At 43.3% G+C, this 26,995-nt stretch overlaps 1 protein-coding gene across 4 annotated transcripts in view; it reads left to right on the forward strand.

Moving 5' to 3' along the window:
- PLA2G4A (phospholipase A2 group IVA) overlaps positions 1-26,995 on the forward strand; it is a 241,714-nt gene that overhangs the window by 190,985 nt on the left and 23,734 nt on the right. For all 4 annotated transcript variants that reach the window (XM_077277665.1, XM_077277667.1, XM_077277666.1 and 1 more), the window contains one exon: positions 12,250-12,492. In XM_077277665.1, the coding sequence (XP_077133780.1) occupies positions 12,250-12,492 (243 nt within the window). The remainder of the gene's footprint in view (positions 1-12,249; positions 12,493-26,995) is intronic.

The following is a 26,995-nucleotide window of genomic DNA, read 5'->3' on the forward strand; positions in this document are numbered from 1 at the left end:
TCATCTTCTGGTCACCCCACTGTCTCTTCCCGCCTGTTTTGGTGCTGCCTATCCTTCCCTTCAGCACTGCTGGCCTCGCTCTGCATGCCAGATTCCCAGGTTTGGTTAGTGACTTCATCATTCACCACCTCCTTCTTCCACTACCACAGCCTGGTCCTCCTGACGTATCGGCAACTGTGTCTCATCATCATCTTCCTCCTTAGACAAATTTGCTGTTCCCCACAGTCATTTTCTTGTGGCCGTGGCTGCTCTAAGTTTTTTGCATCACTAAACAGCATCTCCTCCTTCCATCTCTTGGAGCATACAGTGTGAGAGGCCAAAATCAATAAATTATGTTGTAAAGAGATCCTCTGAGTGTCCTAGTGTAAGACCACTAGTTTCCTGGGACTCAACATGGCAGGAGGAAGGAGGATCAGGGTGAGGATTAAGCAATCCAGATTGTTGGCTGGTGTGACTGGACCATGTGGAAGACTGGGTGGTGCTGCCAAGCATTTTAGATGCATTATCTGCTATCCAATGGACCACCTTTTCTCCCTGCTCTGGCGTCCGAAGTGATCTACCATGTCTCCCTGCAAAGTGTGACAGAAAACCGTGTTGTGAATCTGCATGTTTCTTGTACTCCAACAACAGGAATAGTCGCACCTGCCCCAAGTCATCGATGTCTGCGTGAACCATCATCTGCACTTCCACTTCCCCGTCCCTTACTGCACACCTTAAGCATTTTCTGATTGCTAGGTATCTCGAAACCAAGTTTTTATTTTAATTTGTAAAAACAAAGTTGGTCACCTGCAGCAAGCGTGTTTTGGAGTTAAATATCACCGTTATGTACCACAAATCTCATCTCGTTACTCTATGGATGAATAATTGAATTCAGTTAATTTTTTCAAAGCTTTTTTGGAGTGTTATATGCCACCCTAATGTCACAGACCGCACCTAATACTCTATGGATGACTAACTGAATCCAGACAAATTTGTGAACACATTTTTGGAGGGTTATATACCACAGAAATGTATCACAAAGCACTTAATACTCTATGGATCACAATATAGTCAATTTTTGCGCGCACAAAAAATGTGATCTACTGCTGTAGCTATATATTTACCAACAGACTTCAAAGCCCTAGAGACTGTATTCAGCCGCACTCACTGCTCCTGCAACTCTCTGCTGTTTGTATCAGATACATTCTCTCCCTCCTTATGCTAAATGCAAAGCACAAGGTTAAAAACCAAACCAAAGTAAATTCGGAGCATATAATTATTTAACAACCAAAGAGGACAAAAAATATGCCCCTAAAATATAACTTTTATTTAGTCAGGTAAAAATGACCTGTTAGGGTCAGGAGACAGTAATTAATTAACCATATAACTAAAAAAGGATAGAGGTAATAGGTGAGGGGGTGCTCTCTCCCTGACTCACCCTACCTTACCGCGGAGGTTGGCACCCTAAGTTCGACATGGCGCCCCCACTCAACGACGGCTCTCCCTTAAGACCCTAGCGGGGACTTACCAAAGAAAACCACCACCAACACCAATAATAATAATACTCAATTAAAGTGCTAATGTGCTAACAAAGTGTTTAAATAACACGTGCGAGGTATATATTGATTTTGTCATATACCAGACGTTTTTGTTTCAGGATTCATTGATAAGAGTCCTGGTACTTAATAACTCGGGTGCAATTTGTGAGCGGGGATCGATAGTTTTTGTGCCTGGTATTTAAGATAGGTAATTAAAGTGAATACATCCTATCTAAAGCCAGTCTTAGGCTAATAATCTTATCAAATATAGATGTTAGACGATATGCAAGGAAAAATATTGCCAATATAGGGTAGTGGCACTTAAAATCTCAAAAAATAGATAGAGATATAGTCATAAATGTCAGAACACCATCTTATTCAGAAATGCTCGTGAATTACTTTTTTTACATCACAATAGTTTGTATACCATAACGTGAGTGTATAATAGCCAGCTAGTGATTCAGTACATAATCACACTGCCCCATATAATAAGTCAAAATATAGTCATAGCTGTAAAAGGCACAAAAACCGCTCACAAGGACTCAATCAGAGATAACAATAAAAACCCAGTTATATGACACACTGCAGGGATTTTGGTGATCCATAGTTAGATCATGGTCATAGAAAAAATAGTACAGATAGTACTTATCGGTTTGTTGCCCATCCCGACGCGTTTCCCCCCGGGGTATAGACCAGGGTTCATCAGGGAACCAGAAAAAGGGCTTGTTTCCCGAACCGGGGGGCTGCTACAATGCGCTGCACCTCGTCCTGACCGCTTACTATGAAGGGTTACCTGATCCTCGCTATCCTGCTTAAATAACATCCGCCGCCATATTCAGCGTGTCCTCCCACCGGAAATGACGTATCGCTAGTACAAGCAGTGAGGCGATCCTACGGTGGGAGGCGCTTGTCACGAGGGAAGCTTTTCCAGTAGCACTCGGCATTGGAACGCTATGCGTACCACCTCGCGCAGGCGCATTGGATATATGACGTATCGTAAGTGTACAATCTTGCAGAGAGGGAAGCATAAATATACCTGCTTAAGAAAGTATTGCAAGTTCTTTCTTAAAGACTCTACTGTATTGCGCAATAGGGGGGAAGGTGCCCGTGACTGATTTTAAAACAGATTACTTATATTGGAGAATTAATTCGGATACCTTCCAAAAAACTTAGAGGACACATTTCATAAGTCATATATACATTTTTACAGGATTTAGTAAGGAGGATTGGCAACCCTTCATATACGATCATATCAAAAAATATATATTTCTCTAACCACCACTAGAACAGTGGGGTCAACTCTGGAAAACCAATATGATAATGCTTCACTAATCAAGTGAAAGCTAATTACGTGGCCATTAGACCTATACATTCTCAGTTTACTGTCACTATAGACCTTGCGAACACAACCAAAAATACTTCAAATAAAGCTGGTAAAATTGAGCTGCTCATTCAGACCTGAAGGAGACATGGAATCCAAAAGGTAAATCCACCTTGTCTCTCGTTGGAGTATTTTTCTATCCCAGTCACCCATCCTGACAGGTATGGGGATGGTCTCTATAACCTGGAACGAGAACGAATCAAGATCCCCCCCCATGTTTTTCCACCATATGTCGTGCTAGCGGGGTCTCCCGTTTATGTTTAATGTCACCCACATGCTCGCCTATCCTGATCCTCAGCTGTCTTTTTGTCTTCCCGACATAGTTTAACGGGCAGCTGCATGTACAGAGATAGACTACTCCCATTGTTCTACAACTGGCAAAGTCTCTATTCTTAAAGGTACGTCCTGTGGCTACACTGTAAAAAGTATTTGATTGATTGATCAAATTACAGGTTTTGCAACCTCTGCATTTAAATGTACCTACATTTCTGCGCTCTAACCATGTGCCACCCATTTTTTGGGGGGCCAAGTGACTGTGGACCACATGTTCACGTATAGACTTCCCTCTTCTATAAGTGACCGAGGGAAACTTGGGGATACACCCTACCAAATCCGGATCGGCTCTCAAAATGCCCCAATAACGTCTCAGGATCCCCATCACCTTCTGATTTTGATCATCAAAAGTTCCAATTAGTCTAGTTAGATTATCATTTTGCTCTTTTGATTTAACATTTAATAGGTGATTCCTGTTTGCTCCTCGTGCCGTCTCATATCCGGCGTTGATGACATGTTCTGGGTATCCCCTTTCTCTGAAACGTTGTTTTAGTTTACCTGCTTGATGTTCGAAATCTAACAAAGAAGAGCAGTTTCTACGCATTCTAAAAAACTGCCCTTTAGGTATGCCTCTCTTTAAATTGGTCAAATCAATAAATAGACTCGTGCACTGCCTTTATCTTAGTGGTGCTCAGGTAGGTTCCAAAACCATAACCATATATGAAAAAAACCTGGCACTCAACTTTTTTATATCTGGAGATATATTTTATTATCAGCAACAAAAACGTTTCGGTCCCAAACCGGACCTTCCTCAGTTACGTTATAAGTAGAGGATTTGAGAAAGATGTGCCCGTGTAGGCAGGTGATAAATGATTTCCATCGATTGGCACCAGACTAGCGGTGGACACCGCGTCAGTAACGCCACTTCTGCAAGGGCTTTGCCCACACAGCCTTACACAGACCTAAGGTCTGCATCCTCATGGAAATCATTTATCACCTGCCTACACGGGCACATCTTTCTCAAATCCTCTACTTATAACGTAACTGAGGAAGGTCCGGTTTGGGACCAAAACGTTTTTGTTGCTGATAATAAAATATATCTCCAGATATAAAAAAGTTGAGTGCCAGGTTTTTTTCATATATCTCTTTAAATTGGTGGGGTGGTAGCTTTCCCATCTCAGGAGGCTATTAGTAGCTGTCTCTTTCCGATAGATAGAGCTACTCAATGTCCCCTCTCTGTTCTTCCAGAGTAGGACATCCAGAAAGGAGATCTTATCCCCTCCCACCTCGCAGGTAAATCTTAAATTCAGATTATTTTCATTCAAATGGTCCACAAACCTTCTAAATAAAGCGGCCCCTCCTGACCACAGAACAAGGACGTCATCAATATAGCGCCCCCAGAAAATGATCTGGGGGCACCATGTGACATCCTCGTCTCTAAAGACCAATGTCTCCTCCCACCAGCCCAGGAGCAAATTTGCGTAAGTAGGGGCACAAGGGGTCCCCATCGCAGTGCCCCTGAGCTGGTGGAAGAACTCCCCATTAAACAGGAAGAAATTATGAGTCAGTACATATCGAAGTAATTCAACCAAAAAACTGTTATGTGGGAAGCAATGATTCCCTCGTGCCTTCAGATAATATTCTACCGCCTCCACGCCCTTGTCGTGTGGTATACTGCTATAAAGGGTTTCAACATCTATTGATGCCAAAATAGCATCTGGCTCAAGTTGAATCCCCTCGATTTTAGTAAGCAGATCTGAGGTGTCTCTGATATACGAGGGTAAGGAATATACAAATGGGTGCAGAATTTGATCTAGGTAAACACTTGAATTTTGGCAGAGTGCATCGATGCCGGCCACAATTGGGCGTCGTTTTAGTGGGCTGTAGCCCTTATGAACTTTAGGTAAAGAATAGAAAGTTGCCAGCACAGGATATTTGGGGTACATATATACATATAGTCGAACTCGCTCCTGGATATGAGACCATTCCCTAATGCTGTGGGAGGACACGCTGAATATGGCGGCGGATGTTATTTAAACAGGATAGCGAGGATCAGGTAACCCTTCATAGTAAGCGGTCAGGACGAGGTGCAGCGCATTGTAGCAGCCCCCGGTTCGGGAAACAAGCCCTTTTTCTGGTCCCCTGATGAACCCTGGTCTATACCCCGGAGGGAAACGCGTCGGGATGGGCAACAAACCGATAAGTACTATCTGTACTATTTTTTCTATGACCATGATCTAACTATGGATCACCAAAATCCCTGCAGTGTGTCATATAACTGGGTTTTTATTGTTATCTCTGATTGAGTCCTTGTGAGCGGTTTTTGTGCCTTTTACAGCTATGACTATATTTTGACTTATTATATGGGGCAGTGTGATTATGTATTGAATCACTAGCTGGCTATTATACACTCACGTTATGGTATACAAACTATTGTGATGTAAAAAAAGTAATTCACGAGCATTTCTGAATAAGATGGTGTTCTGACATTTATGACTATATCTCTATCTATTTTTTGAGATTTTAAGTGCCACTACCCTATATTGGCAATATTTTTCCTTGCATATCGTCTAACATCTATATTTGATAAGATTATTAGCCTAAGACTGGCTTTAGATAGAATGTATTCACTTTAATTACTTATCTTAAATACCAGGCACAAAAACTATCGATCCCCGCTCACAAATTGCACCCGAGTTATTAAGTACCAGGACTCTTATTAATGAATCCTGAAACAAAAACGTCTGGTATATGACAAAATCAATATATACCTCGCACGTGTTATTTAAACACTTTGTTAGCACATTAGCACTTTAATTGAGTATTATTATTATTGGTGTTGGTGGTTGTTTTCTTTGGTAAGTCCCCGCTAGGGTCTTAAGGGAGAGCCGTCGTTGAGTGGGGGCGCCATGTCGAACTTAGGGTGCCAACCTCCGCGGTAAGGTAGGGTGAGTCAGGGAGAGAGCACCCCCTCACCTATTACCTCTATCCTTTTTTAGTTATATGGTTAATTAATTACTGTCTCCTGACCCTAACAGGTCATTTTTACCTGACTAAATAAAAGTTATATTTTAGGGGCATATTTTTTGTCCTCTTTGGTTGTTAAATAATTATATGCTCCAAATTTACTTTGGTTTGGTTTTTCTCTTTGAGTTATGGCCAGTTTTTTGTCTGGACCCGTGAACACAACACAATGGTTGAGTGATGCTCAAGAGGTCTTCTCCAATGCCCCCCTAGTGAACCTTGGGTCAGATAAACCTACATTGAAATCTCTTTTCTCTGATTTGAATCTGGCATACAAGAACAACATTAAATCATGGTGGGAGGTCCAATCGCTTGAAAACTATGTGAAACAAAATATTGTACCTAGAGGTCTGAGAATCCCAATAGTCCCTGCTATAAGATGCCAAACACCGACACTGATAGCTAAATGGGAAAAAGAGTCTGTGGCTTCCTCAATATTCTTTATGAACTTATTATTAGAAGAGGAAAAGAATACACTAGAACGTACAACAAAGAGACTACAGGAATTAATAGAAGAAACTTTGAAATTTAAGTCTGACCCAGATTTTTGTAATAAGGAAGCAACTTTAAAAACATCAGTAGAACGTTATCAAAGCTCCTTAAAAGATAGGAAACATAAAAGATTTATCAGGGATCTGACTGACTTTAAGGAAAAGCGAGCCTACTCCTTTTTAGGAGATAATATCTCCTCAACGGGGGATATATCCTCTTCTGATATAGATCTATCAGACACTGAATCTAGGAATCGGTATCAACAGGATATTGGGAGAGGGAGAGGTTCCAATAAAAGAGGGTCTCAGAAAAGATGGCAAAAAGGAGGTTACAGAGGAAAACGGGGATCATACCAACAGCTAACATCCCCAGTACAAGGTTCATCAAATACCCTGCCATCAGCACCCTCATTTTCTTCCTCATTGGCATCATCTTTTTTAGAGAACAGGGAGTTACTTCCCTATCCACTACGTACACGACTCCCCCAAGGTCAGAAAAAATAACCAACTGTAAAGATGGAAGGGCAGAGCAAATTATTAACCTGGCTTCTCATAATCTGTCTCAGTCTGAATTATTAGTGCTGAGTAATGGGCTATCATTTGTACCAACTACCAGGTTCGACCCATTTTTATGGGTCAAGGATATTAATTTGTTTATGAGGAAACTAAAATGGAGAAAATTTTTTATCAATAATGATAAATCCCAATGTCAAGCACTGGGTGTATCAGCTGACTCATTAGAAGATGTTAGACTGCTGGCTGGACTGGCTGCAGAAGGGAGTCGGGGGATTGGAGAAGGCCCGTATTCAGACCTGAAACCAAAAAGTAAGAAGATGCCTCCAACTGGAAATTTTGGTAATATTGATATCTTTTTGGATTTAGTTACCAAGGAGATTAACAAAATTGATCCAAGAAGGAATGCATTGACATCCAACTTGGAAGAAACAGAAAGGCAGGCACTTTTTTCTCTGGAGAAAAATCATAACATCATAATTAAACCCTCTGAAAAGGGGGGCAATGTGGTGGTCCTGGATAAATCTCAGTATCTCATTATGTGTAGGAACATTCTATCTGATTCCACAACCTATGAGATTTTAAAAAAGGACCCCACATTGCCCTATCAAATTGAATTGAAAGCTATACTATCTGAAGCATTAGGGAATGGTCTCATATCCAGGAGCGAGTTCGACTATATGTACCCCAAATATCCTGTGCTGGCAACTTTCTATTCTTTACCTAAAGTTCATAAGGGCTACAGCCCACTAAAAGGACGCCCAATTGTGGCCGGCATCAATGCACTCTGCCAAAATTCAACTGTTTACCTAGATCAAATTCTGCGCCCATTTGTATATTCCTTACCCTCGTATATCAGAGACACCTCAGATCTGCTTACTAAAATCGAGGGGATTCAACTTGAGCCAGATGCTATTTTGGCATCAATAGATGTTGAAACCCTTTATAGCAGTATACCACACGACAAGGGCGTGGAGGCGGTAGAATATTATCTGAAGGCACGAGGGAATCATTGCTTCCCACATAACAGTTTTTTGGTTGAATTACTTCAATATGTACTGACTCATAATTTCTTCCTGTTTAATGGGGAGTTCTTCCACCAGCTCAGGGGCACTGCGATGGGGACCCCTTGTGCCCCTACTTACGCAAATTTGCTCCTGGGCTGGTGGGAGGAGACATTGGTCTTTAGAGACGAGGATGTCACATGGTGCCCTCAGATCATTTTCTGGGGGCGCTATATTGATGACGTCCTTGTTCTGTGGTCAGGAGGGGCCGCTTCATTTAGAAGGTTTGTGGACCATTTGAATGAAAATAATCTGAATTTAAGATTTACCTGCGAGGTGGGAGGGGATAAGATCTCCTTTCTGGATGTCCTACTCTGGAAGAACAGAGAGGGGACATTGAGTAGCTCTATCTATCGGAAAGAGACAGCTACTAATAGCCTCCTGAGATGGGAAAGCTACCACCCCACCAATTTAAAGAGAGGCATACCTAAAGGGCAGTTTTTTAGAATGCGTAGAAACTGCTCTTCTTTGTTAGATTTTGAACATCAAGCAGGTAAACTAAAACAACGTTTCAGAGAAAGGGGATACCCAGAACATGTCATCAACGCCGGATATGAGACGGCACGAGGAGCAAACAGGAATCACCTATTAAATGTTAAATCAAAAGAGCAAAATGATAATCTAACTAGACTAATTGGAACTTTTGATGATCAAAATCAGAAGGTGATGGGGATCCTGAGACGTTATTGGGGCATTTTGAGAGCCGATCCGGATTTGGTAGGGTGTATCCCCAAGTTTCCCTCGGTCACTTATAGAAGAGGGAAGTCTATACGTGAACATGTGGTCCACAGTCACTTAGCCCCCCAAAAAATGGGTGGCACATGGTTAGAGCGCAGAAATGTAGGTACATTTAAATGCAGAGGTTGCAAAACCTGTAATTTGATCAATCAATCAAATACTTTTTACAGTGTAGCCACAGGACGTACCTTTAAGAATAGAGACTTTGCCAGTTGTAGAACAATGGGAGTAGTCTATCTCTGTACATGCAGCTGCCCGTTAAACTATGTCGGGAAGACAAAAAGACAGCTGAGGATCAGGATAGGCGAGCATGTGGGTGACATTAAACATAAACGGGAGACCCCGCTAGCACGACATATGGTGGAAAAACATGGGGGGGATCTTGATTCGTTCTCGTTCCAGGTTATAGAGACCATCCCCATACCTGTCAGGATGGGTGACTGGGATGGAAAAATACTCCGAGAGACAAGGTGGATTTACCTTTTGGATTCCATGTCTCCTTCAGGTCTGAATGAGCAGCTCAATTTTACCAGCTTTATTTGAAGTATTTTTGGTTGTGTTCGCAAGGTCTATAGTGACAGTAAACTGAGAATGTATAGGTCTAATGGCCACGTAATTAGCTTTCACTTGATTAGTGAAGCATTATCATATTGGTTTTCCAGAGTTGACCCCACTGTTCTAGTGGTGGTTAGAGAAATATATATTTTTTGATATGATCGTATATGAAGGGTTGCCAATCCTCCTTACTAAATCCTGTAAAAATGTATATATGACTTATTAAATGTGTCCTCTAAGTTTTTTGGAAGGTATCCGAATTAATTCTCCAATATAAGTAATCTGTTTTAAAATCAGTCACGGGCACCTTCCCCCCATTGCGCAATACAGTAGAGTCTTTAAGAAAGAACTTGCAATACTTTCTTAAGCAGGTATATTTATGCTTCCCTCTCTGCAAGATTGTACACTTACGATACGTCATATATCCAATGCGCCTGCGCGAGGTGGTACGCATAGCGTTCCAATGCCGAGTGCTACTGGAAAAGCTTCCCTCGTGACAAGCGCCTCCCACCGTAGGATCGCCTCACTGCTTGTACTAGCGATACGTCATTTCCGGTGGGAGGACACGCTGAATATGGCGGCGGATGTTATTTAAACAGGATAGCGAGGATCAGGTAACCCTTCATAGTAAGCGGTCAGGACGAGGTGCAGCGCATTGTAGCAGCCCCCCGGTTCGGGAAACAAGCCCTTTTTCTGGTTCCCTGATGAACCCTGGTCTATACCCCGGGGGGAAACGCGTCGGGATGGGCAACAAACCGATAAGTACTATCTGTACTATTTTTTCTATGACCATGATCTAACTATGGATCACCAAAATCCCTGCAGTGTGTCATATAACTGGGTTTTTATTGTTATCTCTGATTGAGTCCTTGTGAGCGGTTTTTGTGCCTTTTACAGCTATGACTATATTTTGACTTATTATATGGGGCAGTGTGATTATGTATTGAATCACTAGCTGGCTATTATACACTCACGTTATGGTATACAAACTATTGTGATGTAAAAAAAGTAATTCACGAGCATTTCTGAATAAGATGGTGTTCTGACATTTATGACTATATCTCTATCTATTTTTTGAGATTTTAAGTGCCACTACCCTATATTGGCAATATTTTTCCTTGCATATCATCTAACATCTATATTTGATAAGATTATTAGCCTAAGACTGGCTTTAGATAGGATGTATTCACTTTAATTACCTATCTTAAATACCAGGCACAAAAACTATCGATCCCCGCTCACAAATTGCACCCGAGTTATTAAGTACCAGGACTCTTATTAATGAATCCTGAAACAAAAACGTCTGGTATATGACAAAATCAATATATACCTCGCACGTGTTATTTAAACACTTTGTTAGCACATTAGCACTTTAATTGAGTATTATTATTATTGGTGTTGGTGGTGGTTTTCTTTGGTAAGTCCCCGCTAGGGTCTTAAGGGAGAGCCGTCGTTGAGTGGGGGCGCCATGTCGAACTTAGGGTGCCAACCTCCGCGGTAAGGTAGGGTGAGTCAGGGAGAGAGCACCCCCTCACCTATTACCTCTATCCTTTTTTAGTTATATGGTTAATTAATTACTGTCTCCTGACCCTAACAGGTCATTTTTACCTGACTAAATAAAAGTTATATTTTAGGGGCATATTTTTTGTCCTCTTTGGTTGTTAAAGCACAAGGTTAGCCTTTAGAAGGATTGTTAGTATGATGGTCTAGCTTCAGCATAATTACCAACACTATAGGACTCTGATTCGTTATACTGTGCACACATGCCTGGAGAAGCACTCTCTCCATCCAATAACAACTGTCACAGAGCTGTGCAATGGGGTCAGTATCAAGCTTAACGGCGCCTGTCCATTTATAACCCCTGATGATGTCACACGGTCAACCAATCACAGTAATGCCACCACCAAGATAGCTTCGGCATTAAAGTGACTGGCAGTCAATCCCTGCATGCTTGTTGGCTGTATAACAGGTGCCAAATTTGCTCGATTTCAAACTCAAATCCCATCATCGGCTAATGCTGAGTAATGAGCACATCCGAGCACCCAGGCTCGAGTGATGTCAGAGCATCACTGAGCACGTTCGCTCATCCCTAGTAATGAATCTTTAATATCCTTGAAACTAAATTTCTAAGATAATCTGTTACTTAAGTAGGCAGTCGCCAAATTGTGTCAAAGGTCAACAGGAGTAAGTTGTCTTGGCTAGACCTATTATAAACTAACATACTGCTTTTACTACTTGTATCAATATTGGAAAAAAAAAAGTTATTCAGCTCACCATTAGATGAATTTCTCTGCCTTTGGGTGTGGACTCCAGGATGGTGCTCAGAAAAAGCGGCTGTGGTAATCAAACAAAAAAGTTCCAGCAACAAACATCCAAAATCAGGTTATAGAGTGGACGTTGGTTATGATTAAGAACACTGTTGTTCGAAACGGGTAATCCCTCACTCATTATTTTAACAGCATGTTTTTAAAGGAATTGCAATAAAATGAAGTTTTTAATGTCCACTCTATAACCTGATTTTGGATGTTTGTTGGTGGAACTTTTTTGTTTGCTTTTACTACTTGCTATTGACAAGCCCAGATTCTTGTATGTTCCCTTAACCATATGATACTTTGTGTTGTGTGCCTAAGTTTTTGCCTTAGATTGGTGACGTAACTGCTTTTTCTTTGTATATTACTTTTAATCTCATTTAGGTAGTGAAAATACTGAAGCTGAAGAGGAATATCAAAGAAACAGTCAAGCGAGTTGGGTGCAGCGCATGCTGATGGCCTTGGTTGGCGACAGTGCCCTATTCAACACACGGGAAGGAAGAGCAGGCAAAGTGCATAACTTCATGCTGGGGCTAAACTTAAACACATCATATCCTTTGTCACCTTTATCACTTTTGACTACCCAGGAATCTGTGGATGATGATGAGACTGATCTTGCTGTTGCAGGTGACTGTTTTAATTCTGTGTTCAACTATTATCTTTCCTTTGAACCAAAATATTCACTCCATGATGTCTAAATTAGGTAAGAGATACTGATCAGCTTATGAACCTTTAATGGGAACTAAAAGGCATAGTTCCATAGTGCAGAAATCCTTTTAAAGCACCACTACAGTTTTTTTTTCAGCGTTCTCATTACACTTTAAATATAAGCCCCCTGCCCCCATTCTTATACTCTCCTTCTGACAGCTTCACCTTTTACCGCCGCCGTCCCTATCCACTCGCGCCATCTTGTGCCCATAACATCTGACTGGTCAGAAGTTACGTCACAAGAACTCAATGCAGGTCGGAGAGCAAAAACAAGACTTAGAAATGTATTGAAAAGTGACCTCCGACTTGCTTCATGAAACACTGGAGCTGCCAGCAGGTTACTTTTCCTCAGAGACCAACTGAAGCGATGCTGGAAAGGGATGAAGGTGGCGACAGGTGAGTATGAGATGGAGGGCGGGGGAATTACATTTAAAGCACCACTTCAGTTCTGCAATAAAAAAAATCCACTGGGGTGGTGTTTTAATAAAGTGGAGGTGGTGAGGACTGACAGGGCATATGGTAGTATGCTCTCCCAGGAGGGATGTACAGATACCAGGCACAACCTTCCTTCAAATCCAGAGATGAAAGGAATCCACTACAGCTGCTCCTTAAGATGGTACGGCGAAAGGAACCACCATGTATCGGATAAATAGTATAAAAATTAAATACTTGGGTGATATAAGGATGGCAGAGTATGACAGACAGGCAAGAAATGGTTTCATAAGAATTTATTAAAAGAATAAGGGCTTCGAGTTTCAACATCAGAAAGACGTCTTTCTCAGGTTTCCATATGTATCTACACTACATGCCTGGCCAGAGAAAGACATCTGTCTGATGTTCTTGGTGCCTAGCCAGAGAAAGACATCTGTCCAATGTTCAAGGTGCCTGGCCTGAAGAAGACCTCTGTCCAATGTTGAAAAGCGTAGGCCTGTATTAACTTAATAAATTCTTTTAAAGCTAAAATGGGATGTGAGCACAACCCCCATCTGTGGACGTCGGGCACTCAGACCATCCTCATGGAGTCGGTTTCTAACCGTTTGTTCTGGGTTGTTGCCCTCCTACGGCCCCCTCCACGTCTCCTGGTGTACTGGCCTGTCTCCTGGTAGCGCCTCCAGCCTCTGGACACTACACTGACAGACACAGCAAACCTTCTTGCCAGAGCTCGCATTGATGTGCCATACTAGAAGCGCTGCACTACCTGAGCCACTTGTGTCCGTCTCCTGCTACCACGAATGTGAAAGCTCAACCCACATTCAAAAGTGACCAAAACATCAGCCAGAAAGCATTGGTACTGAGATGTGGTCTGTGGTCCCCACCTGCAGAACCACTCCTTTATTGAGTGTGTCTTGATAATTGCCAATAATTTCCATCTGTTGTCTATTCCATTTGCAAAACAGCATGTGAAATTGATTGTCAAACAGTGTTGCTTCCTAAGAGGATAGTTTGATTTCACAGAAGTTTGATTTTACTTGGAGTTATATTCTGTTGTTTAAGTGTTCCCTTTATTTTTTTTTGAGCAGTGTACATTTAAAGTGAACCCGATACATGCTGCCCGAACTGTGGGCCCCAGGTATCCAGCACTGATTGCAGTGTCCCACCCAGGAATGTTTGACTCTAAAAGCTGGAATATTTAAGAGAAACTTACAGAAACAGCCAGGGATGGACAAACGCTCTAGAATTGTCGAACAGGCGGGTCCCCAGCACCTTCTCTCTGGCTAATGACAGCAACTGACAGGTCTCTACCTAAGTGTGCATCTAGGCAGAGACCTGTCAGTCCCTTTTAGCCACCACACCTATCAGACTAGTCCCTCATGTGGCTCACTTCCCGGTGGCCTCTAAAATGTGTTTTTCTCTGAAATGCTGCAGCGTTACAGAGTCAAACATTCCTGGGTGGGATACTGCAGTCAGTGTCTTATGCATGCAGCCTATGGATTATGGGGATCAGCTGCCAGGTTCCCTTTAACCCCTTCACGACATTCATATTTTTTACATCATTGGCCATTTCCCTGCCTTTGATGCAGACTTGCCCGCTGAACCCACATCTTTCCCTGCAAATTAAAACTGATCATGTACCCGTAACCTCCACAGGTGTTAACCAGTGAATTTTCTCTTTTAATGTCTGAGAGCGGGATTAAACACTTGTCGGCAGGGAGTGCGTCATTCCACACTCTCATCTACACAGCTATGACGTGATCGTGGGGCAATGATAGGTTGTCATGGCACCTGGAGGTCTGCTGGAGACGAATATGCCTGCTATTACGATCCTATTGTGAAAACCAGCCCATGGCTGTCATTTGTAGGAGATCATGATTTCTGCTATACATAGCACAAGCGATCAGTCCCTAAAGGGACTATTTTAAAACAGTAAGAAAAAAATTAAATATGAAAACAATAAAAACAAGTTCAAATTGTCCCCCTTTTTGCACAATTGAAAATAAAACAAAAAATAAATACACATTTTGTATCTTTGCATTCAGAAATGTTCTCGATCTGTCAAAATATAAAATAAATTAATCTGATCGGCAAACGGTGTAATGAAACAAAGAATAAAAAATGACAGCATTATGTTTTTTTCTTGGCAGCTGCAACATTGCCATAAGAGGCGATAAAATCGTACCTAACCCAAAATGGTATTTGTAAAAATTTCAGCTTTGAGTACAAAAAATAAGCCATCACGCACAGCCCCATATCCCCAAAAATTAAAATGTTATGGTTCTTGGAAAATGGCGACACACGCAAAATACATTTTTCATGCAAATTTACAAAAAAAATGTCACCACTTAAATAAAACAAAAACAAAAAATAAAACTATACCTGTTTGGTATCTGTGTACTTGTTCTAACCTGGAGAATCATAGTGCCAAGTCAATTTTACCATATATACTCGAGTATAAGCCGAACCCCCCCTAATTTTGCAACAAAAAACTGGGAAAACTTAATGACTCGAGTATAAGCCTAGGGTGGAAAATGCAGCAGCTACCGGTAAATGTCAAAAATAAAAATAGATACCAATAAAAGTAAAATTAATTGAGACATCAGTAGGTTAAGTGTTTTTGAATATCCATATTGAATCAGGAGCCCCATATAATGCTCCATACAGTCCATTATGGCCCCATAAGATGCTCCATACAAAATAGGCCCCATATAATGCTCCATACATTTCATTATGGCCCCATAAGATGCTCCATACAAAATAGGCCCCATATAATGCTCGATGCAGTTCTTTATGACCCCATAGAAGCCCAATATAATGCTCCATGCAGTTCTTTATGGCCCCATATATGCCCAATATAATGCTCCATGCAGTTCTTTATGGCCCCATAGATGCCCCATATAATGCTCCGTGCAGTTATGTCCCCATATATGCCCAATATAATGCTCCATGCAGTTCTTTATGGCCCCATAGATGCCCCATATAATGCTCCATGCAGTTATGTCCCCATAGATGCTCCATATAATGCTCCATGCAGTTATGGCCCCATAGATGCTCCATATTATGCTCCATGCAGTTCTTTATGGCCCCATAGATGCCCCATATAATGCTCCATGCAGTTCTTTATGGCCCCATAGACGATCCATATAGCATTGTGCCACATGTAATGCTGCTGTTGCTGCACTAAAATAAAAAATGACATACTCACCTCTCGTCGCTGCCAGCTTCTCCTCAGTGTCCCGTCTCTCCGCACTGACTTTTCAGGCAGAGGGCGGCGCGCACACTAATACGTCATCGCGCCCTCTGACCTGAACAGTGACTGCAGAGGATGCGGAAGACAGAGCGTCAGTGGAATGCGGAAAGGTGAATATGAAATACTCACCTGCTCCCAGCGCTGCTGACGCGGTCCCTGCATGTCCCACGGTCTTCGGGAGCGGCAGCTTCTTCCAGTAGTGAGCAGTCACATGGTACCGCTCATTACAGTAATGAATATGCGGCTCCACCCCTATGGGAGTGGAGTCCATATTCATAACTTTAATGAGCGGTACCAGTGATCGCTGAACAGGGGAAGACGCTGCAGCGCCCGAAGACCGTGGGACATACAGGGACCGCGCCAGGAGCTCCGGGAGCAGGTGAGTATTTGACAGGTGTCGCTCCCTCTCACCCGCCGATCCCCCGCCTTCCATGACTCGAGTATAAGCCGAGAGGGGCACTTTCAGCCCATTTTTTTTGGCTGAAAATCTCGACTTATACTCGAGTATATATGGTACCTAATAGCAGAGGTGCACAACGATGTTTTCAGGATTTCCTTAGCATTGCGCAAGGTGTTGGAATCGTCACAGATACAGGTGATTAAAAGGTCTCCTGTTCAATAGGAGGGAAATCCTGAAAACATGCACTATTGGTGGCCTTTGAGGACTGGAGTTGTGCACCCCTGCTATATAGTGAACTTGGTAAATTAAAAAAAAGAAAGAATTGTGGAATTGCACTTTTTTGCAATTTGACCATTTTGCAATTTTTATTCTTGTTTTCCAGTACACTATATGGTAAAATCAATGGTGTCATTCAAAAGTACAACTTGTCCCTCATAAAACAAGCCCTCGTATGGCTAAATAGATGGAAAAATAAAAATGTTATGGCTCTTGGAAGAAGGGGAGGAAAAAAATGGACGGAAAATCGTCCAGAGGTGACATGGTTATAGGAGTTATCCAAAATAATGAAAGCTCTGCCCACCAGAAATAAAGAGATCGTCTGGGCAAAAGTCCTTATGCCTGCTAGAATTTGTAGAAATAACAAAATAAATCGTACTCACCTGCTGTCACCCTCCTGAATGCAGGGACCATTCATCTGTGGTCTGCGCCACCATAAAAATGTCGAGGATTGGTAGATTGGTGACAGTTGGTGCAGACCACTGACCGGCCTGCGCTAAATCCAGGAGGGGAATCACAGGGGAGAACTGATAGAATGGTGACAGTTTGTGAGGACCGCAGGCCGGCCTGCACTAAATCCAGGAGGGGAACCACAGGGGAGAACTGGTAGAATGGTGACAGTTGGTGCGGACCACAGGCCGGCCTGCACTAAATCCAGGAGTGGGGACCGCAAGGGAGAACTGATAGAATGGTGACAGTTGGTGCGGACCACAGGCCGGCCTGCGCTAAATCCGGGAGTGGGGACCACAGGGGAGAACTGGTAGAATGGTGACAGTTGGTGCTGACCACAGGCCGGCCTGCCCTAAATCCAGGAGTGGGGACCGCAGGGGAGAACTGATAGAATGGTGACAGTTGGTGCGGACCACAGGCCGGCCTCCACTAAATCCAGGAGGGGAACCACAGGGGAGAACTGGTAGAATGGTGACAGTTGGTGCTGACCACAGGCCGGCCTGCCCTAAATCCAGGAGTGGGGACCGCAGGGGAGAACTGATAGAATGGTGACTGTTGGTGCGGACCGCAGGCCGGCCTGCGCTAAATCCAGTAGTGGGGACCGCAGGGGAGAACTGGTAGAATGGTTACAGTTGGTGCGGACCACAGGCCGGCCTGCACTAAATCCAGGAGGGGAACCACAGGGGAGAACTGATAGAATGGTGACAGTTGGTGCGGACCACAGGCCGGCCTGTGCTAAATCCAGTAGTGGGGACCGCAGGGGAGAACTGATAGAATGGTGACAGTTGGTGCGGACCACAGGCCGGCCTGCACTAAATCCAGGAGGGGAGCCACAGGGGAGAACTGGTAGAATGGTGACAGTTGGTGCGGACCACAGGCCGGCCTGCGCTAAATCCAGTAGTGGGGACCGCAGGGGACAACTGATAGAATGGTGACAGTTGGTGCGGACCACAGGCCGGCCTGCACTAAATCCAGGAGGGGAACCACAGGGGAGAACTGATAGAATGGTGACAGTTGGTGCTGACCACAGGCCGGCCTGCACTAAATCCAGGAGGGGAACCACAGGGGAGAACTGGTAGAATGGTGACAGTTGGTGCGGACCACAGGCCGGCCTGCGCTAAATCCAGTAGTGGGGACCGCAGGGGAGAATTGATAGAATGGTGACAGTTGGTGCGGACCACAGGCCGGCCTGCACTAAACCCAGGAGGGGAGCCACAGGGGAGAACTGGTAGAATGGTGACAGTTGGTGCAGACCACAGGCCGGCCTGCGCTAAATCCAGTAGTGGGGACCGCAGGGGAGAACTGATAGAATGGTGACAGTTGGTGCGGACCACAGGCCGGCCTGCACTAAATCCAGGAGGGGAACCACAGGGGAGAACTGATAGAATGGTGACAGTTGGTGCGGACCACAGGCCGGCCTGCACTAAATCCAGGAGGGGAACCACAGGGGAGAACTGATAGAATGGTGACAGTTGGTGTGGACCACAGGCTGGCCTGCACTAAATCCAGGAGGGGAACCACAGGGGAGAACTGGTAGAATGGTGACAGTTGGTGCGGACCACAGGCCGGCCTGCACTAAATCCAGTAGTGGGGACCGCAGCGGAGAACTGATAGAATGGTGACTGTTGGTGCGGACCGCAGGCTGGCCTGCGCTAAATCCAGTTGTGGGGACCGCAGGTGAGAACTGGTAGAATAGTGACAGTTGGTGCTGACCACAGGCCGGCCTACACTAAATCCAGGAGTGGGGACCGCAGGGGAGAACTGATAGAATGGAGACAGTTGGTGCGGACCACAGGCCCTTTGTGCCCCAGTCCGACAGTGAATACAATGGCGGAACAGGGAGCCGTTTAGAACTGTTCTCAATCATTCAGATTCTCCATCTGAGTCTCTTGCTGCACGGAGCCTCAGTCCACACACAGCACAGAGCACTGCAAGAGGGGAACATATCTAAGCAAGTATTATTTTCCTTTCTTTTATCACTCAGTACTTAATAGTCCCCACCACAGAGTATGATGTTTCCCTATATGGAGCGTTTATACAGTTAGAGGGAGAATTGTACTGGTGGGGCCATTACACTGTGTGAGGTGATATGGGGGTTTCCTGTTGTGTGGACGTATTTACTGTGGGGACATGAGACTGTTTTGAGGACACTGGGGTTATACTGTGTTTGTGGGGTAATTCACTGTGCGTGAGGGTGTCATGCAATGTGTTAGATGCATTTTTAGAGAAATTTTAATCTGTGGGTCGCAAAAGGGTTATTTTAGTGGGCGAGAACAGTAAGGGGCTTCCATAAGAGCAAAATTACTCTGTATGTGCTCCGATACATCTCTCTCCATTTTTAAATTTGAGGCATGCCATTCTATGACTCCTCCTATGCGCCGTGACCCCACCTACTCCACCAAGGGGGAAGGTAGGGCCCAATTAGGACTCGTTATGGGGCACCGTGGTTTCTGTGTACACCCCTTCTTCTGCCTTTTATGGGATATGCAGGTTTGGCTGTCTCTTTATTAATTGATTTCTTCCTGTAGCTATTGCAAGCAGCAGGCAAGGGAGACGAGCTGAAGCTGCATCACATGGGATACATTGAGACTGCGCAGTGTCAGGAGACAGCACTCCTATGTCATATCGTAGCGTTGACTTGCTCTGCACAGTGTCTTAACTAATGGCAGCAAATGTAATGGGATGTTATTTCCCCTACTTTGCAAAGCCAGAGATACAGTTGGTATGGAAAGTATTCAGACCCCTTAAAATTTTTCACTCTTTGTTTCATTGCAGCCATTTGGTAAATTTAAAAAAAAGTTCATTTTTTCACATTAATATACACTCTGCACCCCATCTTGACTGAAAAAAAAGAAATGTTGAAGCTTTTGCAAATTTAATAAAAAAGAAAAACTGAACTATCACATGGTCATAAGTATTCAGACCCTTTGCTCAGACACTCATATTTAATTCACATGCTGTCCATTTCCTTGTAATCCTCCTTGAGATGGTTCTACTCCTTCGTTGGAGTCCAGCTGTGTTTAATTAAACTGATAGGACTTGATTTGGAAAGGCACACACCTGTCTATACAAGACTTCACAGTATCACAGTGCACGTCAGACCAAATGAGAATCATGAGGTCAAAGGAATTGGCCAAGGAGCTCAGAGACGGAATTGTGGCAAGGCACAGATTTGGCCAAGGTTACAACAGAATTTCTGCAGTACTCAAGGTTCATAAGAGCACAGTGGCCTCCATAATTCTTAAATGGAAGAAGTTTGGGACCACCAGAAGTCTTCCTAGACTTGGCCATCCAGTCAAGCTAAGCAATCATGGGAGAAGAGCCTTTGTGAGAGAGGTAAAGAAGAACCCCAAGATCACTGTGACTGAGCTCCAGAGATGCAGTAGGGAGATGGGAGAAAGTTTCACAAAGTCAACAATCACTGCAGCCCTCCACCAGATGGGCCTTTATGGCAGTATAGCCCAAAGGAAGCCTCTCCTCAGTGCAAGACCTATGAAAGCCCGCAAAGAGTTTGCTAAGAAACACATGAAGGACTCCGAGACTATGAGAAATAAGATTCTCTGGTCTGATGAGACCAAGATAGACCTTTTTGGTGATAACTCTAAGCAGTATGTGTGGAGAAAACTCATGGCACTGCTCATCACCTGCCTAATACAATCCTAACAGTGAATCAAACAAAAAAGTTCCAGCAACAGACATCCAAAATCAGGTTATTGAGTGGACATTAAAAATTTTATTTTATTACAATGCCTCTAAAAACATGCTGTTAAAATAGTGAGTGATGGATTACGCGTTTCGAACGAAAGTGTTCTTAATCATAACCATATCTGTGATCAGTGCAAAAGCATAGCTAAATAGAATTGGAGGAAAAGGAAATGAGATGAGCAATTAGTCATGTAAATGAGAAAATTATGCTAATGACACAAAACATTTAAAAAAAAAAAAAAGAAATGCATAATATCATAGATAAATAAAGACACAAAAGAGCACATTAAGGCTGGTTTCACACTTGCGTTTTGATCTGCAGCGTTTTAGCGCTAAAAAACGCAAACCCTAACCCTAACCCTGACAAGCCACCCCCCACCATCAAGGTGATAAAGGGATCCAAACCCTAACCCTACCCCTAACCCTATATGATAGTCAATACTCTACGAGTTTATATTTTTAGTACTCTATAGCAATACCGTATATCTTGGGGTGTCCACATTGAACAAAGCTTTTTATTAGAAGAATGTCCTGGTCACCAGGTCAACATAATAGCCAATTCCTATGGATCCCTAGGGTTAGGGTTATGGGTAGGGTTAGGGTTAGGATGCCTTTATCACCTTGATGGTGGGGGGTGGCTTGTCAGGGTTAGGGTTAGTATCCCTTTATCACCTTGATGGTAGATGGTGGCTTGTCAGGGTTAGGGTTAGTATCCCTTTATCACCTTGATGGTGGATGGTGGCTTGTCAGGGTTAGTGGTAGGAGTAAGGATAGGGTTAGTATCCCTTTATCACCTTGATGGTGGATGGTGGCTTGACAGGGTTAGGGGTAGGGTTAGGGTTAGTATCCCTTTATCACCTTGATGGTGGATGGTGGCTTGTCAGGGTTAGGGTTAGGGTTTGGATCCCTTTATCACCTTGATGGTGGGGGGTGGCTTATCAGTGACCTGGTGACCAGGACATTCTAATAAAAAGCTACCCCTAACCCTAACCCTAGGGATCCTAACCCTATCCATAACCCTAACCCTAGCTATTTCTATTTATAGTGGGTTTTCTAGTTGATTTTGATGATTGGCAGCTGTCACACACTTCTCAGCATGCGTTTAAAAAACGCAAACGCATGAAAAAACGCATGTAAACGCGGCAAAACGCTGCGTTTTTTTTCTGCATGCAAAAACGCATGTGTCTAAAAAACGCGGCGTTTTGCCGCGTTTACATGCGTTTTTTCACCACATCCGTTTTTTTTAAAAACGCTGCAGATCAAAATGCAAGTGTGAAACCAGCCTAAGACCAAAAACACTGTTGCAAAATATCACAGTAATAAGCAAGTGCTAGTAAAAAGAGCGTGTCCACATGGACAGTTCCTCTCTGAACCCTGCTTATACAGGTAGTATACAGATGATCATGTTTTTAAATACATCAGATAGGGATTGCATACATCATTTAGGACTGCTCTATATGGGTATACACTGACGTTTGGTGGAGGAGCAGCTTAATATACATTTTTTGCAAAAAACGTATCAACCAAATACCCTGTTTTTTCCATCTTTTTACTAGCACTTGCTTATTACTGTGATTTTTTTTTGCAACAGTGTTTTTGGTTTTACTGTGCTCTTTGTGTCTTCAAGTTTCTTGGTGGTGTATGAACATGTTCCTACACACTTGTTCACTGTGCGAGTAGCCCATGTGTTTCTGTTTCCATAATATGATAGATGTAAAGTTGAGTTCAATAATAATACATAATATCATATTCAATCCAGAAGGAACTCTGGAATTAAACTTGAAAATGAAATGCGCTTCTTTAAAATGCAATATGTAATACTTTGCCTCTATCACCGCCTTGATCACTGATAAGAACTTCCTCTAATGCATGAACATGAAAAAAGTCCAGACAACCTTTGTGGACAGATGAAAAATAAGAAGCTCCTGATAAACTTCTTGTTGTGGTATTTGTGGCATCATAGATATGTTCCGCAATTCTAGTCCTGAGAGATCGTGTAGTCCATCCGACATATTGGAGACTGCACTGTGCGCACGTAATAACATCAACCACATAAGTTGTGCTGCAATTAATAAATGTGCGGTTCTTGTGTATTAAGGAGCAGCTGTGGCTTTGATTTTGTTTGAATTGTCCATATATCAACATAAGCCACACTGGCGTTTACCGCATTTATATGAACCAGATAGGGATAACCAGTTGCGTTTTGTTTTAACCTTTTGCCTTACTATTGGTAACATGATATCACCTTCTGATCACACAGTTAGGCTATGTGCACACGATGCGGTTTTAGTGCGGGTCCGCAGCGGATTTTTCCAGTCAGAAATGCTGCAGATCCACACTATGATTTACAGTACAATGTAAATCAATGTGAACAAAAAAAGTTGTGCAGATGGTGCGGAAAAATCCACGCGGAAACGCTGAGGATTTACAAGAAGTGCATGTCACTTCTTTTGTGCAGATCTGCAGCGTTTCTGCACCCTTCCATTTTAGAAATTCGCAGTGGTAAAAAACGCAGAAAATCCGCATCAATTCCGCATAAAAAACGCACAAAATCCGCGGCAAATCTGCACCTGCGGTTTCTGCCAGGAGATGCGGATTTTGTGCAGAAAACTCTGCACCCCATTCCACATCGTGTGCACATAGCCTAATTCCTCTCCTGGATACAAAATTTACACCTTTGTCCAACAGCTTTTTCAAGATGTCATCAGCATGTAACACAGGAAGGTATTTTTTAATCACATCAATTACTTGCTGAAAATTATTGAAAAGGTTAAATTAGGCAAATTTTTGCGTGCAGTTTTTTTCTGCTGCAAGTATTCTTCTCTCCTTTTACTATCAGTAAAACAGTGAAACATGGTGGCAGCATCATTCTATGGGGTGTTTTTCAACTGCAAGGACAGGACAACCTGTTGTCATTGAAGGGAACATGAATGTGGCCAAGTACAGAGATATCATGGATGAAAACCTCTTCCAGAGTGCTCTGGGCCTCAGACTTGGCTGAAGGTTCACCTTCCAGCAAGACAATGACCCTAAGCACACAGCTAAAATAACAAAGGAGTGGCTTCAGAACAACTCTGTGACCATTCTTGACTGGCCCAGCCAGAGCCCTGACCTAAACCCAATTGAGCATCTCTGGAGAGACCTGAAAATGGCTGTCCACCAACATTCACCATCCAATCTGACGGAACTGGAGAGGATCTGCAAGGAAGAATGGCAGAGGATCCCCAAATCCAGGTGAGAAAAACTTGTTGCATCATTCCCAAGAAGACTCATGGCTGTACTAGCTCAAAAGGGTGCTTCTACTTAATACTGATCAAAGGGTCTGAATACTTATGACCATGTGATATTTCAGTTTTTCTTTTTTAATAACTTTGCAAAAATTCCTACATTTCTGTTTTTTTTCAGCCAAGATGGGGTGCAGAGTGTACATTAATGAGAAAAAAATGAACTTTTTTGAATTTACCAAATGGCTGCAATGAAACAAAGAGTGAAAAATTTAAAGGGGTCTGAATACTTTCCGTACCCACTGTATAGGTAATTCAGGCTGTTGATAATTCAATCTTTGCATAAATGGTAAGAAAGTAGCCTTATCATCGCCTGACTTAAATGTTATATTTCAGGTGATGTTGTATCTCCGTGTTCATGAACAAAATTTCTGTACATCCTTTTGGTGCAAATATACAGCCAGACCCTTGTTATACCAGATGTCTGTCTGGCTCCTTTTAAAAGTTAAGCAAGCCAGTCTGTGCATCAGCCATGGAAGAGAAGGGGGCTGGCTTTACTGAAATGAGCCAGACACATCCCCTCTCACACATAGCACTGGTGACATGCCTCTCGGGAAATGCCCTCCTGTGTTGAGTACAAGTTGAAAGTGGAGATCACAGGCACCTTTAGTAAATTCAAATATATCAGTAAGTTATACATGTTTATATAATAAAATATATCTTTATCTGTGCTATTTAAAGGACAATCTGGTAAGGAAATCTTGAGGCTATTCATTTATTTTTTTTCATATCTTTAACTCCATTACTAGGTAATATTCTGTCATCTAAAACTAGAACCCATCCTGAAAAAAAGCCTTTTATACAGCTATGGTCCTTAAACGCATTGTCCAGTCACGCATATTGATGACCTATCCATAGGCTAGGGCAGTTCTGCAGTGCGCTGCAGCCGGAGCTTATAACCGCTTGCTTGTGGTATTATGCGTTGGTTCCACTGATTGGTTGATGTTTTGGATGTTGGACCCCCACAATCTAATGTTGATGACCTATTGTCAGTTATTTTTGTAAATTGAAATTGGTAAGAACAAAGGATCTGCTACCTTTTTTCCTACTTCAAAAAGTTAATTACTGTAATCAATAAGTTAAATGTATTCAAATTGGTGCAATTGAAAACTTAAGTAAATGTTTAAAAAGTCAAAGGTAAAGGCATGTTGTCTCTAAGATGTTGCTGCCTACTTATCATTGTGCAACTCATTCAGGGGGAAGATGTACAGGACCCTAGTTAAAAGTGTCTAATACCCACTTGGACTTAACGTTATTTTCTTTAAACTTGTGTTAATACTGTTATTAAAATCTCCACAATAAGGAGGAAAAATTAACAAAAAAAAAAAACACTTTTACGTCTCCAGTTCAACCTGAAAAATTTGGTGAAAGGTCCTCCTTAAATAGCACAACTACTGCCTTAAAAATGGGGCCTTTCAGCGCTGTTGTCATATTAGTAAATGGGATTCTAAAGCTTATGATCCAATATGTTATTTTATGGGGAATTACACTAAGTTGACTCTTCCTCTTTTGTTCATTGAATAAATGTTATGCTGGGTATTAGCATTTGGTGGAGTGTCGCTATACAGAATATAACTGCGGTTACTGCTTCCAGTGTCAGACTGTGTAGATACATGCCCTTGTTATCTTGTTCATATATACATGTAATTCATGTATATTTAGGGACTGGCTAATTATTATACTATGGTGGAGGGCCTCCAGGGGCGTAACTACCGCGGTCGCAGCGGTCGCCATTGCGACCGGGCCCCGCAGGTCAGGGGCCCCGGGCCGGCAGGTCTGAGCAGGGCCAGGCTGGCCATCGGGCACTTCTGGCAAATGCCAGAAGAGCCGATGCCAGTAGTGGGCCGCTGCACTGTTCCTCCCCCGGAACCCCCCCCAGTGCCGCCGCCGCCGCCGCATTTAACTATACCGGCGTCTATGACACCGGTATAGTTCAATGCAATGATGGGAGGAGAGAGCGTCATCTGACGCTTCCTCTCCCATCATTCCCCGCTCTGCCTCTGACAGTACACTGCGGGTGCGCGATGACGTCATATCATCGCGTACCTGCAGTGTCCTGGGCAGACTGCAGCCGCCAGGAGCAGCGCGGGCAAAAGGAAAGGTGAGGAGAGTTTTTTTTTTTTTCTTTTTAACCGGACTGTGGGGCCATTATCGGGGGGGGGGGGGGGGGGAGATGAGATGAGATGTGGGCTGTGCTCTATATATCCCTGTGCGGGCTCTGCTGTATATACCCCTGTGGGGGCTGTGCTGTATATATCCCTGTGCGGGCTCTGCTGTATATATCCCTGTGCGGGCTCTGCTGTATATACCACTGTGCGGGCTCTGCTGTATATACCACTGTGCGGGCTCTGCTGTATATACCACTGTGCGGGCTGTGCTCTATATACCACTGTGCGGGCTCTGCTGTATATAACACTGTGCGGGCTGTGCTGTATATACCACTGTGCGGGCTCTGCTGTATATAACACTGTGCGGGCTGTGCTCTATATACCACTGTGCGGGCTGTGCTCTATATACCACTGTGCGGGCTGTGCTCTATATACCACTGCGGGCTGTGCTGTATATACCACTGTGCGGGCTGTGCTGTATATACCACTGTGCGGGCTGTGCTGTATATACCAC

Source organism: Ranitomeya variabilis, chromosome 8 (genome assembly GCF_051348905.1).
Source record: "Ranitomeya variabilis isolate aRanVar5 chromosome 8, aRanVar5.hap1, whole genome shotgun sequence".
Taxonomy (NCBI): Eukaryota; Metazoa; Chordata; class Amphibia; order Anura; family Dendrobatidae; genus Ranitomeya; species Ranitomeya variabilis.